At 46.6% G+C, this 19,230-nt stretch overlaps 1 protein-coding gene across 1 annotated transcript; it reads right to left on the reverse strand.

Moving 5' to 3' along the window:
- Window positions 1-656: 656 nt before the first annotated feature.
- On the reverse strand, window positions 657-18,880 carry PRSS55 (serine protease 55). The gene is given in 6 exon segments (XM_027550839.1): window positions 657-1,061; window positions 11,699-11,841; window positions 13,372-13,622; window positions 15,471-15,663; window positions 16,947-17,023; window positions 18,786-18,880. Coding segments are annotated over 6 exon segments (1,164 nt in total).
- Between the last annotated feature and the right edge of the window lie 350 nt (window positions 18,881-19,230).

Below are 19,230 nucleotides of genomic sequence, written 5' to 3' on the forward strand. Positions count from 1 at the left end.
CCTGAGCGCCTGAGATTCGACTGTCCAAGAGGTAGGTCAGCCAGAAGGTCCAGTATCAAGGGCCATCTCCAGTACCCAGTCCCACTGATGTGTCCCCAGCACCCTGATTTCTGTGTGTCGGGGGGCACCACCCGTACTCACTATCAGGGCACACTGTTTTAGGTGGCTGGCCCTTTGCCGGCTCCTGTGGGCACGTGACTCAGGCCTAGCCTAGGAATGTGCCACAGCAATTGGAGCGGCAATGGGCATGGCCTCTGTATCAAGTAAGGGAGGCCAGGAGTTCTGCTGGAATTTTCAGGAACGTGGCTCTCTCTTTGGGAGCTGCTAAGCTGGTGGGATGCAAACCGAAGGTACTAGAGGCCATTGCAGCCATTTCTTGGAAGCCCTTTTGGAGAAACAGCCCCAGTCACATCTGCTGAGCTCCTGGGTCCAGCCATAAACCTGAAGGCAACACTCTTGTTCTTCGATTTTGTTTTTGTTTTTTTTTCTGTTATATACACCTATAAGCAACACTCTCTGGCTTTAGATGGTTTGAGCTTGGTAACTCATCTGCAATGAAAAGAGTCATGACTACTACAGGGACTCAAAGACCAGTCCCTAAACTCTCCAGCCCACCTGACTTCCGGTTTGCTGTCCGCAGCCTCAGTTCTAAGCCCTTAGCCTCTAACCTGTAGCCAGTCCCCCTGCTGGTGGCTCACATTCACACGTCCTCCTCGATTAAAGAATAGCATCTGTTTTATTATTAGTAGAAAAATAGCTTAGAACGTCACATAGGGCAGAAGGCAGAGGAGCAGCCAGAGTGTGGGGCTGCCTGGCTTCGGGAATTCTGAGGCACGAGAGACCTTTGCTTTTTGTTTGGAAGTCCCTACCATTTGCTCGGCTCTAAAGGGCCTTCCCTCTAACTCAGTCACCTTCTTAATCCAGGAGTGGTAGTTTTCTAACAAGGTGTATATTCCTGGAGTGTTCTTCAGGCCACAGGACCTTCCCCAGCTGATGATGCCCACATGGTACCACTTCTTGCCAGATTCTTGGGTACAGGCTAGAGGCCCCCCGCTGTCGCCCTGCGGACAGAGAACACAAATCAGCAGTGAGCCCCACTCTCCGCTGTCCGTCTGAGGCACAGCGCGGCTCACTCATGGAAGAGGGCTCATGAGCCTCCCAACTCCGAGCCACCAAGCGAAATCAAGTCACTGCCAGTCAGTGCCCCCCCACCCCCGCCCCCATCCCGGCTTCACAGCTGCGGCCGGTGGGGGTGGGGCGGGCGCCCTGCTCGGCCCACCTCCACGAATTGTGGTCTTCAGGTGACCAGACGGGACTCGGGAGGGAGGCAGAGAGGGAGGGCTGGCGAGAGACTAGCTCCATTCCACGTGCGACACCGAGACGGGGATCCGGAACACGGAGGATGTGTCGCCCAGGCTGAGGACGAGTAGGGACCTGTTTTGCGGGTCTTAAATCAGAAACGCTGGACAGAAGGGAAGGAAGGAAAACAGGCTGCGGTTGGGGCTGTGGATAGGAACTGGGTCTCCTTTGATGTTCTTCCAGAGGCCTGCGGGTGAAGTATGTCTCTTTTTAATCCTGTGGTGTGGGTGTTTGCAGGGGCCATGTGAGCTAAGCTTTTTTGAATGCGTGGCTCCTCCAGGGTGGAATCACATGGGTCTATGACTCAGAGAATTATCTATTTATATAGAAAATATGTATGCAGTCCGCACCATGTCCCGCACATGGATATGGCTTCCTTTTGTCCATATTAATACAGGGAAAATGAAGCTTAAGAAGGATGAAGGGCTTACTCAGGGTTACGTGGTGTTGGGGCCAAAGTTGGAACCAAACCTTCTTGATGCCAAGCACATGTTCTTTCCCTCCAGCGAGGGTGGTGGGTTGGTGGCTACAGTCACTCAAACCATCTTCCTTTCTTACCAGAGGGATGGCCTCCCATTCCATGATCATAAATGGGACTGGAATGAATGAGATCTTATATGAACTCTTAACGAGGAGGAAGAGGATAAGCACTTCCTGGACGTGATGTAAAAGGCCCTTGCCTACTGCAGTGAAAGTGCAGAGTCGTAACCACTGGACCCCCAGGGAAGTTCCAGCGTGCTTTTCTTTGTGTGAGTTCTAGTTCAAGGTCAAGGGACGAGAACCAAATCAATAGGATTTCCACTCAAACAGCTCCTTCCATAAGTGCTGTTTTTAATCATTTTTCTTCATGTTATGATGGTATCAATGATATTTAAAGACCTATTTAATATGCTGATTATTTCCTTACATAGCTGGGAGAGAACTATGCTTGGAAACGTAACTTCTAAGCCTGTTTCTGCATCGTTATAATGGAGATAGTACCAAGTATTTCCCAAAAGTGCTGGCAGTGAAATTTTAAAAATCTATAAATCACTCGGCATAGGGTAAATTCTACGTAGTAAATGCCCTAGAAATATGTTAGTATTTATTATTTTGGCCTCATGTATTACAAATACAGGCCCTTTACCACTAGGGCTCCCAGGTGGCCTTAGTGGTAATGAACCTGCCTGCCAGTGCAGGAGACGTAAGAGACTTGGGTTCAGTCCCTGGGTTGGAAAGATCCCCTGGAGGAGGCCATGGCAACCCACTCCAGTATTCTTGCCTGGAGAATCCCACGGACAGAGAAGCCTGGAGGGCTAGAGTTCACAGGGTCGCACAGAGTTGGACGTGACTCAAGTGACTTCCCATGCACACGTTACACATACTACTTGTGTATTTAGGAAGCAGAGAGTCCTTCTTCAGTTCAGTTCAGTCACTCAGTCGTGTCCGACTCTTTGTGACCCCATGAATCGCAGCACACCAGGCCTCCCTGTCCGTCACCAACTCCCGGAGTTCACTCAGACTCACGTCCATCGAGTCAGTGATGCCATCCAGCCATCTCATCCTCTGTCATCCCCTTCTCCTCCTGCCCCCAATCCCTCCCAGCATCAGAGTCTTTTCCAATGAGTCAACTCTTAGCATGAGGTGGCCAAAGTACTGGAGTTTCAGCTTTAGCATCATTCCTTCCAAAGAACATCCAGGGCTGATCTCCTTTAGAATGGACTGGTTGGATCTCCTTGCAGTCCAAGGGACTCTCAGGAGTCTTCTCCAACACCACAGTTCAAAAGCATCAATTCTCCGGCGCTCAGCTTTCTTCAGAGTCCAACTCTCACATCCATACATGACCACAGGAAAAACCATAGCCTTGACTAGATGGACCTTTGTTGGCAAAGTAATGTCTCTGCTTTTGAATATGCTATCTAGGTTGGACATAACTTTCCTTCCAAGGAGTAAGCGTCTTTTAATTTCATGGCTGCAGTCACCATCTGCAGTGATTTTGGAGCCCAAAAAAATAAAGTCTGACACTGTTTCCACTGTTTCCTCATCTATTTTCCATGAAGTGATGGGACCAGATGCCATGATCTTAGTTTTCTGAATGTTGAGCTTTAAGCCAACTTTTTCACTCTCCACTTTCACTTTCATCAAGAGGCTTTTGAGTTCCTCTTCACTTTCTGCCATAAGGGTGGTGTCATCTGCATATCTGAGGTTAGTGATATTTCTCCCAGCAGTCTTGATCCCAGCTTGTGCTTCTTCCAGCCCAGCGTTTCTCATGATGTACTCTGCATAGAAGTTAAATAAGCAGGGTGACAATATACAGCCTTGACGTACTCCTTTCCTGTTTGGAACCAGTCTGTTGTTCCATGTCCAGTTCTAACTGTTGCTTCCTGACCTGCATACAGATTTCTCAAGAGGCAGGTCAGGTGGTCTCGTATTGCCATCTCTTTAAGAATTTTCCACAGTTTATTGTGATCCACACAGTCAAAGGCTTTGGCATAGTCAAGAAAGCAGAAATAGATGTTTTTCTGGAACTCTCTTGCTTTTTCCATGATCCAGCAGATGTTGGCCATTTGATCTCTGGTTCCTCTGCCCTTTCTAAAACCAGCTTGAACCTCTGGAAGTTCACAGTTCACATCTTGCTGAAGCCTGGCTTGGAGAATTTTGAGCATTACTTTACTAGCATGTGAGATGAGTGCAATTGTGTGGGAGTTTGAACATTCTTTGGCATTGCCTTTCTTTGGGATTAGAATGAAAACTGACCTTTTCCAGTCCTGTGGCCACTGCTGTGTTTTCAAAATCTGTTGGCATATTGAGTGCAGCACTTTCACAGCATCATCTTTCAGGATTTGAAATAGCTCCACTGGAATGCCATCACCTCCACTAGCTTTGTTCATAGTGATGCTTTCTAAGGCCCACTTGACTTCACGTTCCAGGATGTCTGGCTGTAGGTGAGTGATCACACCATCGTGATTATCTGGGTCGTGAAGATCTTTTTTGTACAGTTCTTCTGTGTATTCTTGCCACCTCTTCTTAATATCTTCTGCTTCTGTTAGGTCCATACCATTTCTGTCCTTTATCAAGCCCATGTTTGCATGAAATTTTCTCTTGGTATCTCTAACTTTCTTGAAGAGATCTCTAGTCTTTCCCATTCTGTTGTTTTCCTCTATTTCTTTGCATATGCTATCTAGGTTGGACATAACTTTCCTTCCAAGGAGTAAGTGTCTTTTAATTTCATGGCTGCAATTACCATTTGCAGTGATTTTGGAGCCCAAAAAGTAAGGTCTAACACTGTTTCCCCATCTATTTCCCATGAAGTGATGGGACCAGATGCCATGATCTTAGTTTTCTGAATGTTGAGTTTTAAGCCAACTTTTACACTCTCCTCTTTCACTTTCATCAAGAGGCTTTTTAGTTCCTCTTCACTTTCTGCCATAAGGGTGGTGTCATCTTCATATCTGAGGTTATTGATATTTCTCCCGGCAGTCTTGATTCCAGCTTGTGCTTCTTCCAGCCCAGCATTTCTCATGATGTACTCTGCATGCTGGAATTTCAGAGGGACATCTGTAAATTCATGTTCTTTCATGCATAGAGCCTTCAATCTTTTTCTCTTTCTCTAGCAAAGGCAGGAAGGATTATCTCAGAGGAGGATCTGGCCTCAGCCAGCAAGGACCCAGGACTAATGACAGTCCACATTAATAGGAACTTTGTTTCGAGACTAAGGCTGGAAGCCAGAGACTGGTCTGGTTAGAAACATACTGACCACAGAACCTCCTAAGTTCATTGCCATGTTAATTACATCACATGATCACTCCTGTCTGTTTTGGGCGAGAAGCACATGACCTGGCTTCCAGCCTGGCCCCACTACCTCAGGCAAATCACTTAAATTCTGAAATTTCTATTTTCTCAGAGAGAGTGAGACTTTCCCACACCCATTTTACAGGGTAGTTGGAGAGAATGAAATTATTGAATACGTGTGAAAGAGCTGTGAAATTATCACACGGCTTCGGATCCATTCAGATAGTGAAGAGGATGATTGATGATTACAATAACCACGTTTTCTCATCTGTGAAACAGATCCAATTAAACATTTTTTTTTTACATGTCTTTCTGGCTCTAAAAGTCTAAAGCTCTATGGAGTGAAATAAGACTTTTATGCAAGTATCATGGGTGATGATGGGCTCATAACACCCTGACAAGTAGCCCAGGATGGTGAAAATACTCTGTGTGGTGCCATCCATTGTGGTGCATGTCATTATATGTTTAATCACAGACTGGGCAATACCAAGAATGAATGCTAATACAAACCACGGGCTTTGGGTGATTGTGATGTGTCAGTGTGGGTTCATCAGTTATAACACAGATACCTCTCTGATGGGGATGCTGATAACAGGGGAGATGATGCATGTGGGGAGGGGCAGGGGGTTAATGGAAAATCTCTATACCTTCCTCTCAATTTTGCTATGACCCTCAAACTGCTCAAAAAAAAATTTTTTTTTAAAAAAGATCTTTAAAGAGAGTTTTGGGTTGGTTCGTTCATAATAGCTTATAGGAAAAGCTGAACAAATTCTTTGGCCAACCCAATAGCTGAGGTTGACCTCCAACTCAGCTTGGCAGCCCCGTGACCACACTGCCTGACAGCCCAGTTGGCTGCCAGCTCTTAACCACTGTCCACCACGGTCTCTCTCTTGAATGTCCCCTCTGCTAAGATTACCATTATATTACAGGCAGTTTTCAGCTTCTTAGGAAGGTTCATCTCTTTGGCAGACATTTTCGTTGAGTATTTTCCATGCCAGGCACTGTTTGAGACACTGGCCAGCCATGAGTAAGACGCCATTTCCGCCGGGATTGAGGAGACGGACGAGAAAGCTACGCAGCACGGTGATGCCTGTTTCTCAGACGGCTGCTGGTCCTTCACAAAAACTACAGCGTAGCTAGCTGGGGACCTATTTGATTTTATATTTTGTGGCATTTTGCCACTCACTGATTTTTTTTTAAGTTGAATATTTTTAAATAGTGTAATTAATAGGGGATTACAAAGAGGAAACGTGCTGGAAAAGTAAACCACAAAATTCAGTTGATTCAATTTTAATTTGTATTTTAAGGATAGCATAATCTTGCTTGTTACTTTGGACATATTTCAATGTTTTCATAATCCAATTATAATTTCCCTTCATTATGTGATTACATTTTTTTTCAACTTTGCCAAGTTAAAAAGTGTGATTTTATTTTTAAGGGCAATTATTTTTAAACCCTAAGGGATTTTCTTTGGAGGGAATGATGCTGAAGCTGAAACTCCAGTACTTTGGCCACCTCATGCAAAGAGCTGACTCATTGGAAAAGACTGATGCTGGGAGGGATTGGGGGCAGGAGAAGAAGGGGACGACAGAGGATGAGATGGCTGGATGGCATCACTGACTCGATGGACGTGAGTCTGGGTGAACTCCGGGAGTTGGTGATGGACAGGGAGGCCTGGTGTGCTGCAATTCATGGGGTCGCAAAGAGTCAGACACGACTGAGCGACTGAACTGAACTGAAGGGATTTTCTTGTCTGGCTTATCTGGTTTTAAGTGATGATAATATTATATAATTTCAGAAAACTTTCCTTGCCCAGATCACTGTCAGCTGATTATCAGCAATAGAAAGCTTTCTAAACAGAGAACAAAACTTTTCACATCATGATTTTTTTTTTAAAAAAAGGCTTAAAATGATAATAGCACATTTATTTATAGCACTCAAGTTATAGAAGTTTAATTTTAGAAGCTTTCATTAAAGTACATTTTGATAAGGGATGGATTTAAGCAAAAAATCCTCGACTCCAGATGGTAGGCACAGAAAACATCATCTTGACGCTTGTGTTGCCATTGTTGGCTTTGGCCATTTGAATATTGGATGGTGATAAATCAAAGAGATTGAAAAGATAGGTGTGCATACTGATGGGACTTGAGTCTTATATTCTTGGGTGAACAGCAGGGGCAAAAGCCTGGGTCAACCCCTAGTCTCCCCGCATGGCCGCCCAGCCCTGGTGACCTTGCTCTGCTTACCTCTCCACACTCACCCCGTAACCTCTGGCTTCTGAAATATTGAAAGTTCCCTGAACACACGATGCTGTTTCAAGCCTCTGTGACTTTCTCCCAGTTCTACTAAATGTTGTTTTCCTCCTTTTCTATTACTATTGGAATCCTTTATCTCTTACTGCAACATGAACTGGCTGCTCCCTAGGTCTGTGGCATGGCTAGGATCCAAGATTTTCTTTTAATCCTTGTTGCTGAGATGCAAGAGATGCAGGTTTGATCCCTGAGTCAAGAAGATCCCCTGGAGAAGGAAATGGCAATCTCTTCCAGTATTCCTACTGGGAAAATCCCATGGACAGAGGAGCCTGGTGGACTATAGTCCATGGGGTCAAAAAGAATTGGACATGACTGAGCATAGCACAGCACAGCAAACTGGGAAGAGTTGTCTTCTCTTTGTTATCTTATGTATAACTGTAGATTCACGTGCAGTTGAAAGAAACAATTTAGAGGGATCCAACATACCCTTTACAAGTTTCTCCCAATGAGACCATCTTGCAGAAATATGTATAATACAATAGCACCATCAGGGGTATTAACACTGATACAGTCAATATATAGAACTTGTCCATCAAGCAAAGGATCCCCCATGCTGCCCTTTTAAGGCCATCTCCACTTCCACTTCCTTCCAGCCCTAAACTCTCCTTAAATCCTGGCAACCACTAACCCATCTCCCTTTCTTTAGTTTTATCGTTTCAGGAGTGTTACGTAAACGGAGTCACACCGTGTGGGACCTTTGGGGTCAGCTTGTTGCACACAGCACAAATCTCTGGGCACATCCATGTCATTACTGTGTCACTAGTTTGATAGATTGCTTCTGTCGCAGCTGAGTGGTATTGCATGGCACAGACGCACCACGGCATATTCAGTTATCCATGTCTTGTAGGGTGTTTGCTTCCAATTTCAGGCTCTGATGAGTGGATCTGCTATAAGCACCCCTGCATGGTTTTTTATGTGAACACAAGCCTTCATTTCTCTGGAGTAAATGCCCAGGAATGGCATTTGCTGGGTTATAAGGCAAGAACACCTTCAGTTTTTTAAAAACTACAAAATTGGTTTTCAGAGTGATTAAATTATTTTAAACCTCACCCCATCCCCCACTCCCACCCCAGCAATGTATTCATGATCCAGTTTCTCTGCGTTCTTGTCAGCATCTGGTGTTACTTTTTTTTTTTTTTTTTAATTTTAACCATTCTGAGGTGTGTAGTAGTTTTAATTTGCATTTTCTTGATGACGAATGCCATTGAACATCTATTTTGTTTGCCATCTGTATATCCTCATCAACAAAATGTCTGTCCTTTTCTTTTGCCCATTTTTGCACTGGGCAGTTTGTCTTTCTGCTTTTGAGTTTGAGAGTGCTTTATATTTCTAAGCATAGTTCCTTTGTTGGATACTACCTCCCAATCAATTGCTTGTAATTTCATCCTCTTAATTTTAATTTATTATACATATATATTATTTGAGTATAATTGCTTTATGATGTTGTGTTAGTCTCTGCTGTACAATGAAGTGAATCAGCTATAGGTATATATATATATATATATATCCCCTCTCTCATTCCCTTTTTTAAAAATTATTTTTATTTGACTTCACCGGGTCTTAGTTGAAGCATGTGGGATCTAATTCCCCAACCAGGGATTGAACCCAGGCTACTGGCATTGGGAGCATGGAGTCTTAGCCACTGGACCGCCAGGGAAGTTCCTTCCTCATCCTCTTAATATGGTCTTTTCAAATTTTGATGAGGTCCAGTTGATCAATTTTTCTTCTTATGAGTTATGTTTTGGTGTTATGCTATGTCCCAAAGATTTATTTTGTCCTAAAAAATTTGTATAGTTTTATATTTAAGTGCATGATTCATTTCATGTTTTAATTGAATTTACTCCAGGAATTCATAGTTCTCAATTTTTCAAAAAAAATACTATTTTAGAGCAAGCTGCTTGGCTTTGTTTTTAATTTTTAGACATTTATTTGCTTAGATCTTAATTGCCCCATGAGGGATCTTTTGTTGGGCACGAAAACTCTTAGCTGTTGTGGCATGTGGGATCTAGTTCCCTGACCGGGGACTGAACCCAGGCTCCCTGCATTGGGAGTACAGAGTCTTAGCCGCTGGACTACCAGGGAAGTCCTCCCAAAAGGTTCTTTACTCAGATTTTTAGTTTTATTTTTCCTTATCTTGTGTGCTTTAATAAATGGAATCCACGTGTATTAATGAAACTCTCTATTCTATTACAGATAACGTCTTGAGCATTAGGTTATGGGATTCTGGTTCTCATATGAATCACCTGTTTTAACAGGCTTCTTATGAAACTGGAGTGTGGGAAGCCAACTCCTTTCCATTAACTTGGGGTAGAAGTCAAGACCCCCCACTCAGGCCAGCAACAACACTAAGGGAAGGAACAGGAGTGTGACTGCTGCTGGGTGGGAGCCCAAGTTCCTCAGGTGGCTTCCACGGACACTGAGGGGGACCGAGGATGGTTCGTTATGACTAGATAGTAAAGTCCTGCCTTTCCATTCAGCCTCCTCTGACACCACCATGGTGGGCAGAAGTGGGGAGGGCGAGGATGTCTGCTAGACCTTGCTTGCTGGGGTAGGAGTGCTATGGGGGTTTTTCCTGGTATATTGCTGGAATAGAAGGATTATTGTTAAATAGTTTCTGCCTTGCTAGATTGTCCTTTCTTTTTCTCCAAAGAGAGGAAGTTTTTCTTGTTTTGTTTTGTTAGTTTGTATCTATGACGATTGGCATTTTTCCCCCCAGGTAGTCCATGGGGTCGCTAAGAGTCAGACATGACTGAGTGACTTCACTTTGACTTTTCACTTTTATGCATTGGAGAAGGAAATGGCAACCCACTCCAGTGTTCTTGCCTGGAGAATCCCAGGGATGGGGCAGCCTGGTGGGCTGCCATCTATGGGGTCGCACAAAGTCGCACATGACTGAAGAGACTTACAGCAGCAGCAGCAGCAGCAGCAGCCCTAGGAAATACAGTGCCCTTAAGTACTGTGATCCAGGCTGGGAGGTAAGAGGCGTAAAGAAAATCCAGGGAATTCACTGCTGTATCATGCCTTAAGTAGTAGGATATTTGTTTCCAATTTCATCTTCTCTCTCCCTTTCAGAGCCTTTACTTTTGTTTCACAGTGTAATGTCCAGGGCTTTCAGCTGTATTTAGAGAGAGGGATCAAGAGAAAGGTGTCTACTTCATCTTGTCCAGAACTAGAAGTTGCAATTATCTTGTTTTGTTTTGAAATGTTTTAAATTGTCCAGGATATGGGAAAAACACAAGGCTTGTGTGACACTGGTTCCGTCTCTCTCTGTGGTCCCCACAATGTTCACCACAGAGGGGGCACCTTCTGAGATGCCATTGCTGCTGGAGTCCACTCTTTGCTTCCTCACAGCCTTTGCACGAGACAGCCTTTTCGTCACTCGTAGAGCATCTAACATCCACACTTACAGTTTCACACCAGTGACCAGATCTGCTGCCCAGCTGATGAGCAGGACTAAGGGGGCTCCTCAAGTGAGCACTCCCAAGATGAATCTCTCCCATCCTTACAACCAGAGGAAGTTAGTTTATGAGGGTTTTCCCTCTATTTCTTTTCTAGTACCAATCAAAACTGTTTTTAAATGTTGTGTCCATTTTATTAAAGAGAAACTAAGGCACCAGACTTTTGTTCAGTGGAAGCTGCATACATTATCCGATATGTTATGGTAGTTTACCCAACTGCCTGCCCAGGACACAGTGGGCTCAGGAACCCGTGTCTCACCAGTGGTTTAGAACCTGGGACTTCCCTGGTGGTACAGTGGTTGAGAATCCACCTTCCAATGCAAAGGATGTGGGTTCCATCCCTGGTTGGGTAACTAAGATCCGGAGTCTCGAGTACTGAGCTTGCATGCCACAACTAGAGAGAAGCCCAAGTGTCAGAACCAAGATCTGACCCAGACAAAAAAAAAAAAGGAAAGAAAAAAAGTTTGGATCTCAGGGCTCAGTGCACTCAACAGAGGTAGCTAAAATTAATGAAGGAAAAGAATTTCTTGTATGGATTTCAAATCTTCTTCACCTTTTTTTTTTTTAAACAAGTCTGAGATGGAAAAAGTCTTGAGGCCCTACCTGGAGAAGGCCAGAAATATTTATTCAGGGTTGCTGCTTACTGACTCACAGGACCTGACACCAAGTATTCCTGAATCCAGGTCCCCCTTCTCACAACTAAGCCCGATTCCTGCACTTTCCCCAAACTCTTACTGTCTGCTTCCCATGGACAGAGGGTGCCTTTGCACTGTACCACCCCAGGTACCCCCAAGTTACCTGGCAAGAATCGTAGCTCTCATTCTCATATCCAGCACACAGCATGTTTTTGGTAAGTTTGGGAAATTCCTTAAAACACTTATCCCAGTTCATTATGGTCATGGGTGCTTTCAGCAGCTCAGTTTCCATAGGCTGGTTGAGACCTGAACCATGGAGAAGGCCCATTACAATGGTCACTGGACTCCAGCCCCAGTGCTGCTAATGCAACCGAGTGGGCCCCAGGCCATCCTGCCCAGCATCCCACCAGCCACCCATCCACCCTTTTTTCACATTTTCACAGAACCTCATGCTCCACATCCTTCTAGTAATCCCTTGCAATTTACTCATTCCACCGGCCCAGGCTCTTCTAAACAAGTCCCCATCTATTTAAATTTTTCATCCCTCCCATTCAAAATCCTATTCCTGCCTCCAGGAAGACTTCCACCTTGGCTCCAGCAACCCCACCGATTTGACTTCTTAGAACTGGCTGTTGATCAGTTCTTACATAATCCCACCTCTTCAAGCCATGTTTGCCTATTGCCCCTCTATTATGTGAGTACGGCACTTCTGACGCAGTGCCACTGAAACTGGGTTTGTGCTTTCAGTGAGAAACTCTCAGGTCCCCCAGACAAAGGTAGGGTAGGTTGGTTGAGAGTCTTTTTTGTTTTCTAATTTAATGACTTTTCAATTGAAGGATAATTGCTTTACAAAATTTTGTTGTTTTCTGTCAGTGGTTGACAGGCTGGACAAGGGGTTTGCCAAGGCCCTTCCTGGACTGCCAGCTTCCAGGAATTTGTCTGGATTTGTCTCCATCTCATTAACTCTAACCACAAGGAGATTTCAAAGGTCTTATTCTTATTGCATATTCTTAATTTTGCAGGAACCCACCTGCCTCTTCCTCACTTCTAAATTTTGAGTCATGTCTGAAGCCCTCAATCAGTGTTAACACCAATTACCCTCCAGTCACTAAATTCCTGAAATACCTACCGTGTTTCAGACCCCAACTTGTTGCAAAGCGTCCCCCAAGGACCTGTAGTCTTGTTCAGGCCTGAGCTAGTGCTGTGCCGTTCCCACCCCTCCCACACCTATGTTATTGAGTTTTCTTTGGGGACAGTTCAGTGGGGGCTTTCATGATCCCTTTGTACCCTGGTCCAGCTCCTCCAGGAGGAGAGGCCAAGTGACAATGTATTGACAAGTAGCAAGAACAGATTCATTTCTAAGAATGGATGGGCAACCCTCCAGGACCATCTAAAGTCTAGGCCAGGGCAGGTGTCTTGAACGCCTGAAGGAATCAGGTGGAAAGCATACACGCATGAATCAGGGAGATGAGAGAGGACAGAGCAGGGAGCCCCTGGCAAGCTGGAGGTTTGCATTCAGTGAAGCCAACAGGATGGTTGTGCGCTGGCTCGCAAGGGAGGACCACACCCAGGGATGGCCCACACCTGGCATCCGAGCGCTGGGCCTTGGCGGGGGTTGGGGGGGCTGTTTCCTTGGTAACTTGGAAGAGGCTGAGATCAGGCCTCCCTGGGTTTCTAGTGTTCAGGGATTAGCTCTGAGGCAAGCCCTCCCCGCCCCCGCTTCCTCAGCTCGCTGTCTCTTTCGCCTTCTCCTCTAGGTTTACTGGCCCGTCCTCAGATGCCAGTGATGCGGCTCTTACCCTGGCTGCACCCAGGAGATGCTGAGCTGTGACGTACCGGATTTGACCTGCCCCCATCCTGCCACCCAGCATTTGTGCCACTGGGAGAGGCCGGGCTGCATGGGCAGGCAGATGGGTTCTTTGAGCTCGTTGAACGTGATGGGATTGTCCAGCATCAGCAGAGCGATGTCATTGTCCATGCTGACTCTTTGAAAGTCCTTGTGACGAATGATGGTTGTGACTCCCTTTATCTCCAGGGATGGGCTGGTTAGGCTATTGGTTCCCAGCACGACTCTCAGATCTGTGGGCCTGGTGGAGGTGGAGAACCAGAGAGGAAGGAAAGTCACAGGGGGCCCAGAATCTGCTACGGCTAAGACTTAAACCCCACATGGTCCTACTAGCCTTCTGGACTTGTCCTACTGGGGCTGTTGCTCAGAGGGTGTGAGCATTTGTAAAAGGTAGAGAAGGAAGGTGAAACAGCCCGTGTGGGACCACAGCCGCCTTGGTGCTCCAGCATCATCCCAGAGACCCGAATGAGACAGTCCTGCCTCACTGGGCAAAGGCAGGACTTAGCTTTGCCCCTCAAGCACCTGCCCAAAGAGCCCACAAAAGACCACTTAGCACAGATCGACACTGGCACACACAAACCAGCCCTCAGATAGGTAAAGGGTTATCATATCAACCTGTCTACCAGCAATTTAGAGACTCGCATTTTGTTTGTTTGCAGCATACACAACTGACCAAAGTTAAATATTCAGAATATATAAAGAGATTCTACAAATAAAAAACTGTCAAACTCAAAGAGTCATTATAGGAGAGAAAATATACCAATCAACTTGAAAATATCAATGTAGCAGTAGTAAGAAAAATACAAATTATGACCACAAAGATAATAGTCTTTCACACCCATCAGAAAAGCAAAAATTAAAAGTTCTGAAAAAGTAGCAAGTATCGGTGATGAATTTAACACTTATATACCACTGGGGGAAATTTAAATTGGTGCAACCACTTTGAAAAATCATTTGGTGTCTTCTAATAAACTTGAAGATGTACAGCCCTATGATTCTACAACTTATCTCTTAGAAATAAACTCTTGTACACATATATAGAAGGCCCATGCAAGAATCAAGAATGGAATTTAATCTAGACCTGCCATTGATGGGGCTTCCCAGGTGGCCTAGTGGTAAAGAACTCACCTGCCAATGCAAGAGACATAAGAGACTCACGTTTGATACCTGGGTTGAGATGACCTCCTGGAGGAGGGCATGGCAACCCACTTCAGTATTCTTGCCTGGAGAATCCCATGGACAGAGGAGCCTGGTGGCTACTGTCCTTAGGGCCACAAAGAGTCAGATATGACTGAAGCAACTTAGCATGCAAGACGCACTGCCACTGATGAAGCAGAAAGACTCTTCAGGAATTTCCTTCCAGGCAGAATGGCCAGGAATTTTCCAATCCCTAAGCATCCCATGAGAGCAGATGCAGCCAGTTTCCTTGGTTACCCCAGGGTGAAACTTGGCCTGTGGTTTTGATTAAACCTTTTAAAGGTCATCTTTCGATGTATCTTCAATCTTTCATGAGATGGTGGAGCAGAAAAGTACAAGTGCTAGAAGTGGATTTAAATGCTATTTCTTGTCTGCTAGATGTGTACCTTGGGTGAATCACCCAGCCTTACTGGGCTTCAGCTTCCTGCTCTATAAGATAAAGATGTTCATTTTAGCTGCCCTAGGGTTGTTGTAAGATCGAAGGAGTGAAAAGGGAGCAATTCATTCTGCCTTCCTTGGGGTTGGTGTATATGGTTAAATCAGTTAATGCACATGGTTTCTTAGAACATGATTTGTAATCACTAAATCCTCTGTTTTCCACCAGTCTCCTGGAATGCAGAGAAAACTCTACACAGGGCAGGGAAGTCAGGTGTCAGATGGCCCAGGAACCGAGACCTCCAGAATTTGGAGAACTTCCACCTAAAAGGACTTGAATGTCACAGGAGAGGTGGACAGACCAATCCCCAGGGTGGAAGGCAGTAGGTGGTGGCCATTCATTTCTGATTCGGGATGCAGCAACTCCAGAACTCCCCTCAGCAATCAGGCTTGGCTGAGTGTGGGGTGCCCTGGGGGCGCGCACTGTCAGAAGAAATGGGATGAACTTGGTACTTACGGTAACTGCTCAGGGTAAAAGCAGTGAGCCGCCGTGATAATCCACCACTCGTTGAGGATGGCGCCACCACAGAAATGTTCATTTCTTGCCTGAATACTCACCTGCCATGGAAACTCACCCACCCCAGCCTCTATCCCTCCTGTGATTCTGGAATACTGAGCTCCTCTTGCAAACATGGGTCTTTCACCACATTCTGGTAGAATGAGAGAAAGGAAGGCAAAAGATGCAACACTTAGTCAATACCTATAGGAGAGCCATAAGTAGCTATCATACCCATTCTAGAGATGGGGAAACTGAGGCTGGCCCAGTGAAGCACCTTAGAAACACAAGTAAGCCAACAGAGGCTTCACATTTGTTTCCCAGAGCCTGGGACATGGTCAAAAGTGTTGGCTCTGTCTCCCTTCCAAATAAGCAACTCACTTTACTGTGCTAGTTTCTGCTTTCATCCAGGAGAAATCAGAGAGAATACCTGCCCAGACCAACCTGTAGTGCTTGGCAGAATAATGCCTCCCTCTAAAAAGATGTCCATGTCCTAATGGACCATGATTTGGAACTCGTGAATATGTTGCCTTATGAAGCAAAGGGGACTTTGAAGGTGGAATGAAAATTGCTAATCATCTGATCTTAAAATGGGGAGATTGTCTTGGATAATCTGAGTAAGCCCACTGTAGTCACACTGGCCCCTAAGGGTGGTGGAGGACAGCAGAAGGAGAGAGATGTGACTATAGGAGAAAGGCATGGAGAGGTGCAATATCACTGGCTTTGAAGATGAAGGAAGGGGCCACAAGCCAAGGGATACTGATGACCTCCAGAAGTCAGAAAACCCCAGTTAATACACCCCCTCTAAAGCTTCCAGTAGAAACACAGTCCTGCTGACACCCTGATCTTAGACCAGTGAGGCCCACGTAGAAGTCCTACAGAACTGTAAGATAAAGCATTTGTGGGATTTCCCAGGCATTCCCAATGCAGGGGGATTGGGGTTCAATCCCTGGTCGGGAAACTAGCTCCCACATACCACAACTAAGAGTTCTCAAGCTACAACTTGGGGCTGGCACAAGACAAGGAGCAAGGAAAGTGTTTTCCAGGAAGAGTGTGTGGGATATCAGAAGCCACTGCTCTTGTGAGCTGGCCTCTTAGTGGCCATTAACTTATTTGAGAGCTGCTCCTTGGGCTTCCCAGGTGGCTCAGTGGTAAAGAATCTGCCTGCAATGCAGGAGACTCAGGATTGATCCCTGTATAGGGAAGATCCCCTAGAGAAGGAAATGGCAACCCACTCCAGTATTCTTGCCTGGAGAATCCCATGGACAGAGGAGCCTGGTGGGCTACAGTCCAGGGGATCGCAGAGTCAGACACGACTGAGGGACCAAAGAACAATAAGAGCTGTCCCTTTGTCCCCTGGGCTCCTGGCAGGATGGAAGGGAGGGATCCAACCCCACTTGCAGAGTCATTCAGGCCCCCAGGCAGGTGTCCACATACCAAGGTGTGCATCCCTGGCCTGGGACATGAGCAGCAAAAGGGACCACAGGAACATGGCCCAGGGCGTGGCAGTTGGCCTGGAGGTGACGGAGGCCAGGGCTGAGGGAAATGACGCTGTCAAGGCCTCCCGGTCAGAGCCACCCCTCCAGTGATGTCACAATGGGCAGCGGGTCAGAGAACTCAGGCCAAGTCACGTGGGCTTCTCTTCTGGCCACTCTGCTTCTGAGATGAGCCTCATTCTAGATGCCTCCTTGCCTGAGCTTCCCTTCCTGGCGTGGGCACAGCTCTCTCTTCACGCGTCCTTGGAGGGGGGTGGTGGGTGGCCCGTCACACCCAGCATTTTTTAAGGCACAGCAGCCTCCCCTTCCACAGTGACTGTGAGCAGAAGGCCTGCACCAGGGGCTGCCAGGCTGCACCCTTGGAAACAGGAGTCATTCAGGAAGGTGCCCAGGGAGACCCTGAGGTCTGTGGCGCCCAAACCCTGGGCAGTCCAGGTGCCCACGGAGTTCTCCACTCAGGCCCCTTGACCTGGGCCACCAGCATGGACCACGGGCTGGGTTCAGAGGCCCCAGCCTGCCCCACACTCAGCCCAGCAGGCAGCAGTCCCCCTTCCCACTCTCTCTGGCTTTATTCCATGTGGCCCCCAAACCTCCAGACAGGCCCCTATCCATTTCCAAGGATGGAAAGGTCAGACTCACAGGTGGAAGTGCCCAGCCCAAGCCTTTGCTCATGTTATTGGCTCAGCTGTATGATCTGGACCTTACTTTATTTTTTTTGACACTTTCAGTACACGGACTTGGATGGACTCTACCCAGGCACCCTCAGTAGCACTTTCCTGACCACTGGCCAGGCCTGATGTTTAGACGTGAATCATGTGCTAATTCAGGTCCCAAAGTGACCTCTGGTCATTTTCTAGACTTGCTGTGTCTACCCTGGGTTTTCCTCTCTGAAGAAGAGGAATACTGATGCTCAGACAGTAAAGTTGCTGTGAAGCTGTATAAACTATTATGTGTGCGTGTGTGCTAAGTATTTCAATTGTGTGTGATTCTTTGCGACGCTATAGACCATAGCCTGCTGGGCTCTTCTGTCCATGGGATTCTCCAGGCAAGAATATTGGAGTCGGTTGCCATTCCCTTCTCCAGGGGATCGAACTCGCGTCTTTTATGTTTCCTGCATCGGCAGGCAGTTTCTTTACCACTAGTGCCATATAAACTATGATCACTTGTCAAAAATAAGTAAATAAATAAATAAATTGTAACTAGAAGGTAAAATCATCATGTTGTCGTTAAATAGAAGAAACATTTTAATAAATGAAAACTCATTAAAAAAGTTGTTGTGAATCTTCAGATGAAATCATACGCCTTGGGTGGGGCACCTCTTTACTACACCAAGGCTGTGGCCCCAGCTACTCTGGGAGGAGAAATACCAGGACATGCGGCTTGCTCCTCCTCCACTATCAGGGCCCTCTGTGAGCAGCTGCTCTACAGAATCCAGGAGTCCATGCTGAAGGGAGGGCGGGGCCTGTAATATGGCTCTTTCCCCACCTGTGCTGAATAACACGTGCTAACTCGTCTACCTTGGCCTTGAACGAGGGCTAAGCCTTTGTTTCCTGGCACATGGATAAAGATTCCCAAAGCACACTGGGTCACTGGCTTGGGTCTGGCTCTGCGTCTTCCATCTGCTCTTCTTTTGGACTCAGAGCTCCCCCTCTGCAACCCCCGACCTGCCGGGGTCCAGCCCCGGTGGATCCAGGGAATTCGAAGCGGGGACGGCGTCGGCGAGGATCAGGAAACAATTGCTTAATTGAAGAAAGCCTGGCTTACTGCACCGACCCTGTACCCGCTACCCGCCTCCTGATTGCTCTGGTCCTGGAGGAAGGTGTGGAGGGAGGTGGAGCCTGGGCCCTCCCATCTGCTGGGAGACTGGAGGACCATGGCCGTCTCTGTCCTGGGAGGCCGGATGGGCACACCTGCCCTAAACTGAGCCCTATCTATTTCGAAACCCTCAATCGCTGCCCAGCAGTTTTTGGCCAAGCTTCTTCACAACACCAATGGCTCCCACCACATCTGAGTGAGTGGAGAGAGTGACCAGTGGGGCCAGAGATGCCGTGCACAGCTGCTACCCCAGAAGCCATCATTCCTGTAGACTCTGATGAGAATGTCTCCCCCCCTGGAATTGGGCAAACATGGCCTGCCCCATTGCGTATGGAGAGAAACTTAGGAATGTAAGGGATCTGTAGAAATCCCAAGAGGAAAGCAGGTACTTGCTGACATGGGCTACCTGG

This window comes from Bos indicus x Bos taurus, chromosome 8 (assembly GCF_003369695.1).
Source record: "Bos indicus x Bos taurus breed Angus x Brahman F1 hybrid chromosome 8, Bos_hybrid_MaternalHap_v2.0, whole genome shotgun sequence".
Lineage (NCBI taxonomy): Eukaryota > Metazoa > Chordata > Mammalia > Artiodactyla > Bovidae > Bos > Bos indicus x Bos taurus.